The sequence below is a fragment of the Pelobates fuscus genome, chromosome 4 (genome assembly GCF_036172605.1).
Source record: "Pelobates fuscus isolate aPelFus1 chromosome 4, aPelFus1.pri, whole genome shotgun sequence".
Lineage (NCBI taxonomy): Eukaryota > Metazoa > Chordata > Amphibia > Anura > Pelobatidae > Pelobates > Pelobates fuscus.
This window is the reverse complement of record NC_086320.1, coordinates 330,230,916-330,244,920: the sequence shown is the minus strand read 5'-3', so window position 1 is coordinate 330,244,920 and position 14,005 is coordinate 330,230,916. Positions and strand designations below refer to the sequence as shown.

Sequence of the window (14,005 nt, the reverse complement as noted above, 5' to 3'; positions counted from 1 at the left end):
TTGGGGTAATGCTTTTTTGTTAATGTCTGCTCACCTAACTGCATGAGGTCATTTCAGGTCCTGGGGAACTTTGCCTGCTATGTAGGGCTATTCCCTTTTTGATGCTGGTTCTTATACATGCTGCAGAAGCGTTCTTTTGAGCATGAGTGTTAGTGTTTGACATGGCTCACCTGTCAGCTGGACCCTAAATTTCCTAATTGAGTCTAACTTGGCACCCACAGAGCACTCTGGTAAAAACATAATGATTGAAGACTCAATCAAAACAAATTTGCTATTGTTTTAGCACTAAATGCATCCCTCAGCAGAGGCTTTTTTTACGCCTTAGGGTGTAAGCGGCCACTTGGTTACAGGATACTACTCCTCTCTCTATACATTCAGTTGTAGACAATAAACGAATAGATAAATTAAATGCCATGGTTCACAATACTATCCCACCCTTCCATAAAATTTGGGATCCCTGGACCACTTATATTTGCACCCATTGTTAAAGGGACACTTCAGACACCAACATAGCATCCCCTAAATAAAGTTGTTATGGTGCCAAGAGGCACCCGGAGGCATTCCTACCTTAAGGGGTTAAACCATTCTCGAACAGCTTAACCACAAAGTTGTCTCCAGCGGTGATGTCCACTCGACCACGACAGCATCCAGCTTCTGAATTTTCAGTTTCAGGAAGTTTGCTGCTGATTGGCTGAGAGAGGTCAGCTGAAGCTCTCAGCCAATCAGTGACTTCTCATTCCCTAACCTTGCTTGAAAAATGGTAAGCTTCTTTCCAAGCCAGTTTAGTGCATGGGAAGTCACTGATTGGCTGAGAGCGCCAGCTGACTGCTCTCAGCCAATCAGCAGCACCCTTGCCCAGCGGCACTCTAGTTCCTGAATTGGAAAATAAGATACCGGATGCTGTCTGGGGGAGTGGACAGTGCCGCTGGACGCAACTTTGTGGTTAAACTGTTCAAGAATGGTTTAAACCTCTTGAGGTAAGAGTGCCACTGTGGCCTCCTGGTACCATAACAACTTAATTTAAATGAAGTTGTTTTGGTGCTTGGAATGTCCCTTTAATGGATGGCATGGGTCGGTGAGTTCCTAAGCTGGCCCTGTGGATTCTCTCCTCCTACTCTTCTATTCTCTCTATTGTTTTTATTTTGTGTCTTGCTCTGTATTACCAGTTACCTAATGACTTTTTTTTCCCAGCAGAGTCAGTAAATGTTAATGAATTCACAGTTAAAAACTTTTAGTTTAGATGTGGCCTGACAGAGGATTTATTGAATGCATATTTAGTTAAAACTGTTTTAAGGCTTCTTGCTCAGATTTTTTTTAAGATCTTTTACACCATACAAGTAAAACTTAAAAAAACAAAAAACTAATAGACCCAATGCAGCACACATCACAAGATCTTTGTGATTAAACTCATGCATTAAGTCATGGTTTATTTTTTATCTCCTGCTATAAAATGTGTTTCATTTGATCTCTTGTCACAATCGCCACATTAGCCGCAATTGTCTGCTTGCTGTCTTCTAAAGCCTAGCTTGAAATGCGCCTTAAGGCAAGATGTAAAATAAAGCACGTTTTATAGCTATGGATAAAAATAAAGCGTAACTTAAATATTTATCTCCCTTTGATGAATGTTAGCTTATGTATTTCTGCTTATTAATATTTTTTTTGGGAAAAAGTACTGCCATCTGTGTCAAAAATTATTATTGCTCGGGATTCTGACAAGCATAATTTTGTGGCAATTTGTGGTGCACAGATGTGTGTAGTATGCATCATATTCTATAATATGACTATTCTTAAACTTCAAAATGTTTCTCATTCCTGAACATTATTAAGTTTCCAATCCTTCCATTTGATGTACATTCTTTCTTCGTTATAGTATAACATTTTACCAATATGCTCATGCTTTAACTTACACCTCTCACCATATGTTAAAACGAGTTTGCCTATTTAAAGTACTTGTATTCTAGTTTATGCACGGATCATATAAAGGGGTTTAATGGTTAAACACTGATTTTGCAACTGTCTTGAAAAATGTATGGTCAAAATAACTACATTTATTTGTTCACAGTGCTTCTATTTTGGATTAATGGTTTCAATTTGCTGTTTACTGAATAAATGCCTTGTTTTAAGTCTTTATTTGTTATAAGAGTTATGCAACAATCTATTTAAAATGTTTGAAAATAAAAATGCTTTAGGTAAAAGACAATTGCATTAACATTTAATTGTATTTTCTATTCTAGTTTAGTTGGTCAATTTATCTTGAAAAATCTAACTATTGGCAAAGAATAAAGAAGAAATTCTAGAGTAGGACAAGTCCTTATAGTAAACACCAATGAAATGTTTCAAATTGCAAGATTTGATCTATAGCATTTTTTTTACTCCTCTTAAGCCCCTTCCCTTCTAAACCATATTTTATATCATCTGGCATGGATATAACAGCTGTCCACTTGTGGCTTACAGACACAAACTCACACATACCCAAAACATTGAACTAAAACTAAGACAGACAGATAATGATAAAGTATGTATTATGGGAGAGTAATGTCATTGAGATGTTTTGGGGACATCATATTTAACCATGAGACCAAAGATGTATGGTATATGCATTGTTTATATTACCTTGTATCTTCTTGTATCTTTTATAGATCGGGCTAGTTTTTTAATTTTAGGACAGCAAAGGGTTGTATTTGTCCCAGTCCGTCTGAAGTTTGGTGAGAGTTACTGCAGAGAGTAGCTGATATATTAGATTTCTGTATTTATTTCAGATGATTTCCCTATAGTGATTTGCAGGGAGAGGAGCTGAGAAGAGCTACTCCTGCTCCAATGCATATCATTAAAAGGATGAGGTCTGAATTCATAATATCAGCTTTTTTCAAAGTGTATCAACCACCAAAACTCTAGCTGAGGGATAGAGAGTGAGAGGGAGGGAGAGGAAGACGGAGGAGAGAGATACAGAAAAGTTGTGATGGCCTACAAGCTGTCTACCAGGCCCTCAAGTCATCATTTGTCCTTAAATTTCCAATCATTCCTTTCTCCTTTCAATTACAATATACAGTAAGCAGTGAAGCCAGAAACTAATGCAAGACCAGATTGCCCTTCTTGTCCTATATTCGGGGTCTGACTTGCACTTTTGTGCCAATTTTAGTCTTTACTTGAAAATATATCTTATGAAAATGAACTTGATATACACTTTTATACCTAAAAGAGAACATTGATATTTCTATTTGTGATAATTTTTTTCACCGTTGTATGTATAAAGCACTATTACTACTTCATCTCATTAAATTGGTTACAGTGCCTAGAGTACCCTAACCCTTTCACCCCATTCAATGTCATATAATGTTCAAGCACTTTAACAAAAATAACAGTATCTGGCAGAGACAGAGATCAGACACCCCTTCTAGCCATACCATTTCATACCAGCAATGGGCGCTGTGATAGGTTGAAAGAAGTCAGCTGACACTCTCAGCCAATCACAACCATCAATTGTTGCTGAGGCAAACGATGGAGTAACTGCTGTGATGGGCTGCTACTAGTTAACCATTAAAACATTTAGAATATCTTAACGCTGAATGGAATGATTTCTCTGGGGGACTCAAGACACTAAATCCACTTCAATTATATGAAGCAGTAATAGTGCCTACAGTGTCCCTTTAAGTGAAATTTTGTTCCATTTAAAAATGTGTCTTATTTTAAACGTTTACTCACCGCAAATTCAATTCAAAGTAAATACCACACAAAATTTCAATATAAAAAAAAATCTGCCTTGAGGTATTTTTTTGCTTAGCAGTAAGGAAACTAGGGATGTGTGTTATATAAAGAGATTCAAATAACACACCACAGAGGAGTTTATCAAGAGACTATCTGCATATTTTAAAAACATGTAAGCTATCAATTTTAAAGTAGTGGATTCATAATGATATTGTTAAGCCTCTGTGTTGAACAGAACAAAATGTGACATATATTTCAACACAAAGTACACAATGATGCACTGGGATTCTCCGTTTTAAAATGTTGTTTGAACGACTCAGCTTACGTATTCAAAATGTAATTGATACTCTGTTCAAGTATTTCAAGTACTAAGAGTAAAATAAACTCATCACCCTGTGCACTAAAGAGTAAGAAATAAGAACAAGATCAGATGTGCTAAAAGTGAATCCACTCATGGCATGTCAGTGTCTATATCAGGGGTGCCCAAAAGGTAGATCCCCAGATGGTGTAGGACTACAACTCCCATGATGCTTTGTGTGCCTTTAGAATGACAAAGAATCATGGAAGCTGTAGTTTTAAAACATCTGGTGATCTACCTTTTGGACACCCATGGTCCACATCCAAGAAATTTCAGAATCCTCTCAGGGTTATTCACTAAAGTGACAATTCATAGTGCATGCATTGTGAATTTCAAAATTAAGACCAGAGTAGCCAAACATAGATGATTTAGAGAATTTTTTTAAAGTTCAGCTATTTTGACCTTAAATTTGAAATTGACTTTGAATTCTCGTTCTAGTGAACAACATGCTCTGTGCTTAGAGCAAGGCCTGTGTGTATGGCCTTACTGACTCTAGTAGAATCAAACACATCTTTGATTTGACTACGTAGTCGGAGGATGTTTGTATTTGTGCGGCTACTGTGCTATTACCTCCAGCAATGAAATGTCAAACGGACTCCACAAAGTATCATGTACTCTACTTATAGTCTCTTAGCCCACCTCTGCTACGTTCAATTTAGTGTTGGTGCTATCTGCAGAGCTATCATAGCATTCCTGGCAACATTATTATCAATAGCAGCAGCATCAGGCACATTCGCATTTCTTGCAGCAGTATTTGTAATCTGAGCAGCTATCCTTCTCAGGATGACAGAAGGGAACATAGCAAACAATTAACTGAGACATGTTAAACACTCCAAACATCTACAACACTTTAACTTGGTGAAGTATTTTATGCGTGAAGAATGTGTCATCTTTTTTCATAGATTTTCAAACAACATTGTCACTAAAATTAGCCATTTTACACACCTCCTGGCTGTCAATCCGGCAACCGGTCCTTTTACTTCCTTGTTTGTTAAACTCATTGCAGCTAAATACAAGAGGCCGGCAATTGCACAGAGCACCTGCATTGCAAATACTTCTCAAATACTTCTTGAGCTGCATTGAGAAGTCTGTGCCGGGGAACATCTGGGCTGGAGAAGAAGGGAATGCTTGCAAGTGCTGAAGACAAGATATCTGTAGCTTTTGCAAAAATTTTTAGATATATCCCCAATGAAAAAATGCATACATAAATGCATGCATGTTTTAATTGGGTGTATATTTAATAATTAGTGATTTTCTTAATTTGTGCAGTGGAGTGTCCTTTTAAGGGTGCTTGTGTTTATTTGGTGGCTTTCTTGTTACTTGTGATGTTGTAGTGACTTTGAATATGGTGATCTGTGTTACCCTAGAGAACATCAACTTTTATATTCATTATGGATATATTAGGGCATGAGCTAGTGTTTGTAAATCAGTAGGAGAGACACTGGAATATTTTCATTTATTTAATAGGAATTGATGGGCGTAAATAGTTGTGAGATGTCAGATTTGTTTAATTAATTGTGATATTGTTTGTTTTTTCTATCTTGAAAACATTTTAAAAACTTGAGTTGTGTTTCCAGGTTTGGTCAAAGGAAACATAGGATACGTCCTGGAACTGTATCAATATGCAAGTAAGTCTCTTATTCTACTCCTGGAGTAGGCAACCTTCAGAACACCAGATGCTGTGGACTACATCTCTCATAATGCTGCAGCCATTATGCCGGGAAAGCACCAGGGGAGATATAGTCCACAGCATTTGGAATGCTGAAGGTGCCATCCCCGGTCTAGCCTGTATATATAGGTATACATCTATAGAGGATTAGCTTTTTGGTTTTTATACCTTTTTGTATGGCATTTCTCATATTGTTTTACAGCCATTAAACTTACAACGCTAGTACAATAACATTTGACACAACTTTACTACAACACCATTTCATTCCGCTAAGACTAGGAAATCAACTGTATAGTCTGTTAAAGAATCTATTTAATTAACTGACATTGAAAATAATTAATTTAAAAACAAATACTCAGAAAGCTAAATAATGGCTGATTATTTAAAGGGAGACTATAGTCACCCAGATCACTTCAGCTCAATGAAGTGGTCTGGGTGCAAGGTCTCTCAGGTTTTAACCCTTCAGATGTACATAGCAGGGTTAATCCAACCTCTAGTGGCTGTCTTCCTGACAGCCGCTAGAGGCGCATCTGTGACTCAGGATGCGAAATTCGCATCCAGCGTGCAGAGCGTCCATAGGAAAGCATTGAGAAATGCTTTCCTATGGACTGTTAGAATGCGCACGGCACTTGCCGCGCATGCGCATTCCGCTCCACTCGGGAGCTAACGTCGGCGGGGGAGGAGAGGTCACCAGCGCCGAGAGAGCCCGGTGCTGGATTAAGGTAAGTGGCTGAAGGGGTTTTAACCCCTTCAGCGCCAAGGGAGGGGGACCCTGAGGGTGGGAGCACCCTTAGGGCACTATAGTGTCAGGAAAACGGGTTTGCTTTCCTGACACTATAGTGATCCTTTAATCAGTTAAACTCAGTAGGCTTTTAGTAACATACAGAATCCAAATCTCTATTAATTCCACCAGACTCCATACTTGATGCTGGTTTCAAATTTTGTCTAGAGAAATGCAGATACATTTGAAACAAATTCTATTTCATGCTTTATTACTTGGTCAGTGTGCTTGAAGCTGCATATATTAGAACAAATCTGCAAGAAGTCCTTTCCTGTTTTAAACGCCAACACTGCCCAGATGACCTTGCAGACTTGCAAGACACCTGCTGCAATACAAACTGTTACAGGCCATAAGAAATGCCGATGAATCCAGTCTTCCTTTTCAATGCTCTTCAGATATTTTTTTTGGCACATGAGAGAGAACAGGTGTAATTAAGTACAGCTCAGCTTGTTTATGCTTTGCTTAAAGAGGTATGCTGTGGTAAGCTGTCTTCAGAAGAAATTATTTTTAAAAATAGAAAATAATTTTGCAGTCAGATAAGGTGATGCCCCCAGAACTCATTTGTAGTCAAGTAATATTTTCATATATAATTCATTTTTTCGCCATACATGATATTTAACGTATGCAACTAATGTTTTATGTATTATATGTGACAAAAATGGAATAATTCCAGTAATTAAAATGTAGGAATATGTAGCCTTAAATAATAATCAAGAGAACCTCTTGGTTTCCAGGAAATAAATTCCTTAATGAAAACAGTCCTGTTAAACTCATGACTTTTGGGTGGAATATAACAGGTTGCCATATGATTTCCATATTTTTCCTCTCTAGTAAACTATTTTTCCCCATAGTGAGAGCAGGGTCAGAAGCATGGTGATACAATACAACAAGCATTAATCCCTCCTGTGCTCAAACTCCCACAACTCTTGGGCAGTAGCAATAGTTATAGTATTTATCAGTCCAAATACATAGAGTAAAAATTAAATAAAAAAGTTAACTGTGTACTCTCTCAAATACGACATCAAGTCAAACCTTTAAGGTGAATTCAATACTAACGATTCACCTTGATGCTTTAACCCCTTAACCCCTTGAGGACACATGACATGTGTGACATGTCATGATTCCCTTTTATTCCAGAAGTTTGGTCCTTAAGGGGTTAAGGATCAAACTTCTGGAATAAAAGGGAATCATGACATGTCACACATGTCATGTGTCCTTAAGGGGTTAAAGGGACACTACACTTCCCATATAAAAAAAAAATCACTGTCTAGTAAATATAACCCAAATGAAAGTTTGAAAGCATTTAATTAGGCATTTTTATTGGGGGTATATCTAAAAACAGCTTGCAAAACCTACAAGTCTCTTGTCGGCTGCCATAACAAACCCTTAAATAAATAAATAAATAAAGGGACACACACACCTAATGTCCCACCCATGACCGGCGAGTGGGGACATTAATTAAATAAATAATGGGGGGACCTAATGTGCCCCCCGGGTCCCCACCCATAAGCAGTGGATGGGAACGCTAACAGACAATGGGGAGGGCCTATTGTCCTCCCCCCCCTTACAGCCCCCACCCATGAGTGGCGGGTGGGGTCCCCAAGTATCAATAGGGGGACCTATTGTCTCCCCCCAGGTCCCCACCAATGAGCAGCAGGTCGGGACCCTAACAGACAATGGGGGGACCTATTGATCCGCCGCCCCCACAGACCCCACCCGTGAGCGGTGCGTGGGGCCCAAAATAACAATAAAAGGGGGATCTATTGTCTCCATCGTCTCCCCCCCCCCATGAGAGGCAGGTGGGGGCCCTAAGTAACAAGAGGGGGGACACCTATTGTCTAAATGTAAAATATACCCCCCACAAGTGACTAGGGGTACCCAAACCCCTAGTCACCCCCCTCACCAATAAAATTAAACCCTACCTACTCCCTCACCCTAAATACAGTGAGGGGGGAACAATAAACCCTGTAAAATAAAATGTCATACTTATCAATAGGTGTCTTCTTTCTTCTTTTCTTTTCTTTCTTCAGCCACAGAAAAGGCCAAATAAAAATCCATAATTGTCCCGTCGCAACTGTTAAAATAAAAAAAAAACCTGAGCGCCAAAAACTAAACAAAAAAACACATATTGAAAAAAGAAAAACCTGACGCAAAAAAAAAAGATCCATCTTCACCCAGTGAGGGCACCGCGCAGACTGACGGCACCGCGCAGACTATAAAGCCTTCCCACACCCTGCAATTTGACTAAGAGCGCTCTGATTGGTTGGCTTGGAATCAAGCAATCAGAGCAGTCTGATTTAAATTGCAGGGCGTGGGAAAGCTTTATAAGCCTTTCCACGCCCCGGGGGAGCTCAATCTGAGTGGTGCCCTCGCTGGGGGAAGATGGATTTTTTTGTGGGCGTCAGGCTTTTCTTTTTTTTTTTTTTTAACAGTTGCGATGGGATAATTATGGATTTTTATTTGCCCTTTTTTGGGGTTGAAGATATAAGAAGAAGACATTTAAATAAGAAGAAGACATCTAATGGTAAGTATGAAACCATGAAAGTTAGTTTTTTGTTCCCCCTCACTATTTTTAGGGTGAGGGGGTAGGTAGGATTTAATTTTATTGGGGAGTAGAGGACTATGGGTCTGGGGACTCATAGTCACTTGTGGGGGAGGTATTCAGAATTCAGAATGGACAAATTACATTTTTATTTAGTAAGAATTCATTTGAACGAAACGAAAAATTTCACTGGGCCACATGTCTAATAAAGAACCTGTAAGTGCACCTTCAAAATTATGACTGGATTCCATCATCCATCCATCTTAGCCAATATTTTGCTGTCTGAGTGTGAGGAGAACGGAAGTGGCAGAATGCCTACAGTTTGTCTGATCATGCACTGAAGTATCCTATTGCTAAATTCAGTTCAGATGGCAAAATGTGAAATAAATGTGAAATAATGGAAAAGTTTAAGTAAGGGTATATATTGGTGACATAAACGTGTAAACTCTTTATTTATTGGCAGGTATCCCAGGGGTCTGAGCTCAACAGATCTGGGCTCTTACAATAAAATATATATATAAGAGTTAGCATGTTGAGGCTAGTTAGTGTGGTGTCTTTTCCACACAGTGTAAGGTTTTCCGAGGAGAACATACTTTATGATGGAGCACAATGACAGGCATTTTAATGACTGAATTCTCTCTAGAGATCAGGAGCTTGATAATCCATTTCATTATCAAGTATTTACTAGTATACGGTCAGATACATGAAGATTACCTTACAGGAACTTTCTCCTTTGTATAAAATCAAGTGCTCTAAACCGGCACAGACTGCTATAGATTTAGATTAACTTTTATGTGATGCTTATCAGATATCAGTTAAAGGAACACTCCATATAAATATAGCAAGTGCTCTATAAATGAAGAGTATGTCCCCTTATTTACATTTTATAAAAGAGCAGTTATCAATATAAATTGACTCTTCTAGAAATGAATCCTGTTACACCACCCGGATTGTCAATCAGAAAACCGCAAGGTTTTTTTCCCTGCATCTTCTGATTGGCTATTTTCTAAAACAGTCTAGAACAGTCTGTTTGAGTTTAGAAAGTGTGTAGGGGGGGGGGGGGGTTGGGGGGGGGAATAGAGCTTGCAGTAGCTGCAGGTACTAGATCTGTCACTATTAAAAAAAAATGTATTTAAGAATACATGCATATAGACTTAGATATCTGCTAAATAATATCGCTACTAATTTATTCTGGTCATTTTCACATGTTTGTATTTCTGTCTTCTCTTACCGGTAATGGGTCATTTATCAAAACATTTTTTTAAAAATTCCTTAGATACTTACTGGGAAGGGGTTATTATACTTGCATGTTTGTGATGAACTAAGTGCTTTAACCATTTTCATTTAAAGTTATTTATATTATTTACCTTCATTGATTGATCTGTGAAAAGAGTCTAACAATGGATCCTCACCTGTCAGTTAATGCATTCTTATTATTCTGGTTTATACAGTTCCAATCAATGCTGTACTGTCAGCAGAATGTTGGCCCCATGCTACTTCTAAAGACAGAGGGGATGTAGCTCATCCCGTAACTCTACCTGGGTTTGTCTTAGTGAAATGGTTTTACCTTCCACCCATAGTAGATCATTGTAGAGTGAATGTAGCTCATCCTGCAACTCTACCTGTGTCTGTCTTAGTGAAATGGTTTTACCTTCCACCCATAGTAGATCATTGTAGAGAGAATGTAGCTCATCCTGCAACTCTACCTGGGTTTGTCTTAGTGAAATGGTTTTACCTTCCACCCATAGTAGATCTTTCACCAATAGTTTACCCGTTTATGTGTGATGATATGAATACTTGAGATAGGATAGTAACCAGCATCAAACATTCTCCACAGTCCACTACAACTCCCTGTGCCCTTTCTGATCACTCTCACATAATATTTTCAGTCATCTTATCTGCTCCAAAAGTTTTACTTTGAGTTTTTTTTACATTCATTAATAATCTCAATCAACAAAATAAACTTTAATAATGTTCTACTAAGAAGAAATAAATTGCAGCTGTACTTCTATGTCAGGCAAGATGTGCGCCATGTGGCATCATGAGCATATATATGGTGGTAGATGTTCAATAAGGATGTGGAATTCTATGCCTGAAGAGTTGGTTTTATCAGAGTGTATACAGATGTTTTAACAGAAATTGGATAAATACTTGCAAAAACTTAAAGGATCACTATAGTATCAGGAAAACAAACTCGTTTTCCTGACACTATAGCATTCATAGAAGCCCCCCACCCTCAGGGTCCCCTTCCCTTGGTGCTGAAGGGGTTAAAACCCCTCCAGCTACTTATCTTAATCCAGTGCTGGGCTCCCTCGGTGCTGTTAACCTCTACTCCCCTGCCGACGTCAGCTCCTGAGTGGAGCGGAATGTGCATGTGCGGCAAGAGTCGCGGACGCATTCAAACAATCCATAGGAAAGCATTTCTCAATGCTTTCCTATCGACGTTCTGCATGCTGGATGCGAATTTCGCATCCAGCGTCTCAGAAGCACCTCTAGCGTCTGTCAGGAAGACAGCCACTAGAGGTTGGATTAACCCTGCAATGTAAACATAGCAGTTTCTCTGAAACTGCTATGTTTACATCTAAAGGGTTAAAACCTGGGGGAGCTGGCACCCAGACCACTGCAGAGCTGAAGTGTGACTATGTCTGGGTGACTATAGTGTCCCTTTAATATTTAGGGATATAAAGCTTAATTAGTGGCTAATAGTTTCTTGATCCACGGAGATAGCTGACTGCCATTCTAGGGGTCAAGAAGGAATTTTTCCTAGTTTGTTGAAAAATTGGTGCTTCAAATTGAGTTTTTTTGCCTTGTTTTGGATAAACAGCAAAATAGATGTTAGAGAGACTGAACTTTATTGACACATGCCTCTTTTCAGCCTATGTAATTATGAAGAACTGAAGATGTAATGAGTATAGTGTAAAATTCGTAACATCATAAATGACCACATATGATTAGCGAATAATCTCTTTAGCAAGTGTATCCTTTAGAAATTAAACACATCAAACCAAAGTGTATGCTAGTTTTAATATTACTTACCCAAGAGAAATATTTTTGAAGAAAAGACTGCCTTAGCGCAGTGGTTAGGTTGTAATCTTCAGAGCTGTGATGGGTTTGATGTCCAGCCCAGATTATATTAACCTCTGTTGGAGGAGAAAAGTGCAAATTAAAGACTCTTGAAGAGTTACATATCTATTCAGCATTTTTATTTACATTTTTATAGACTGTTCTGTAGATATATAACAAAAGGTATGGAAGAAGCTCATCTCCACTTACTGTTAAAGGGGAAATGATTGGACAATTTGCCATTACCTGTCTGATATTCACTTATCCTCAAGCATGTTTGTCTGTCCTCTGATAATGACATCTGTTAGATATCTGCTCTTTAAAATGACCCAATATGTTTATTCAGTTGTGAGAGTTGCTATGTATTGCATGATTCATTTTCAAATTATTTGCCAAAGAGTGAGCTGTGATGAACTAAAAACCTAGACTTTGATTTAATATTTTTGGATACACTTTTCAAATTAGTTAATATGTTTGGATAGGATACATTTTGAAATTTTTGAATATTTTGAAAAAAAAGTTAATATTTTAATATCTTGTATTTCTTGACATATTGAGATTACCGTATATACTCGAGTATAAGCCGAGTTTTTCAGCACATTTTTTGTGCTGAAAAACCCCAACTCGGCTTATACTCGAGTCATAGTCTGTATTATGGCAATTTGCATTGCCATAATAAAGACTGGGGGCTGTGGGTGCTGGCAGAGCTGTACTTACCTTTCCTGCAGCTCCTGTCAGCTCTCTCCTCCTCCGCGCCGTCCGTTCAGCACCTCGGTCAGCTCCCAGTGTAAATCTCGCGAGAGCCGCGGCTCTCGCGAGACTTACAGTGGGAGCTGACAGAGGGAGCTGCACAGACCGCGTGGAGGAGGAGAGAGCTGACAGGAGCTGCAGGAAAGGTAAGTACAGCTCTGCCAGCACCCACAGCCCCCACTGAACTACCAATGACACTGGACCACCAGGGAAGGAGCCCCCCTCCCTGCTATGTATCAAGCAGGGAGGGGGGACAAAAAAAAATATAATAAAAAAATAATAATAATTAAATAATAAATAATAATACACAAAAAAAATAATATAAAAAAAATAATAATTAATAATATATTAAATGCCCACCCCCACCAACACATACACAAACACACACTGCATCACACACATTGCATCACACACACTCACACTTCATTCATATACACACACTGCATCACACACACTGCATCACACACACTGCATCACACACACTCACACTTCATTCATATACACACACTGCACTCACACACACTGCATTCATACACACACTGCACTCACACACACACTGCACTCACACACACTGCACTCATACACACTGCACTCACACACACTGCACTCATACACACACGCACTGCATTCATTATATACACACACTGGAAATAAATATTCAATTAATATATACGCACACACACTGCACTCATACACACACACACTGCACTCACACTGCACTCACACTGCACTCATACACACACGCACTGCACTCATATACACACACTGCATTCATTATATACACACACTGTAAATAAATATTCAATTAATATAATTTTTTTAGGATCTAATTTTATTTAGAAATTTACCAGTAGCTGCTGCATTTCCCACCCTAGTCTTATACTCGAGTCAATAAGTTTTCCCATTTTTTGGGGGTAAAATTAGGGGCCTCGACTTATATTCGGGTCGGCTTATACTCGAGTATATACGGTATATATATATATATGGTATATGTAGAAAAAAAGGATGCACTCTTTGGTCTATATAGTTTATTCTATTTTTCTCTAATAGTGGAAGCCTGTCCCTCACTCTTTAGTCTGTATTTTGTATTTTGTATTTTTTACTTTTTATTTTTTATTTTTTACTTTTCATCTCTTA

General features: G+C 38.5%; 1 protein-coding gene across 1 annotated transcript in view; it reads right to left on the bottom strand.

The window, feature by feature from the left end:
• The window catches only part of AGMO (alkylglycerol monooxygenase), a 301,876-nt gene that overhangs the window by 136,291 nt on the left and 151,580 nt on the right, over window positions 1-14,005 (bottom strand). The window contains exon 4 of the mRNA XM_063450740.1: window positions 12,092-12,195. Within this exon, the coding sequence (XP_063306810.1) occupies window positions 12,092-12,195 (104 nt within the window). The remainder of the gene's footprint in view (window positions 1-12,091; window positions 12,196-14,005) is intronic.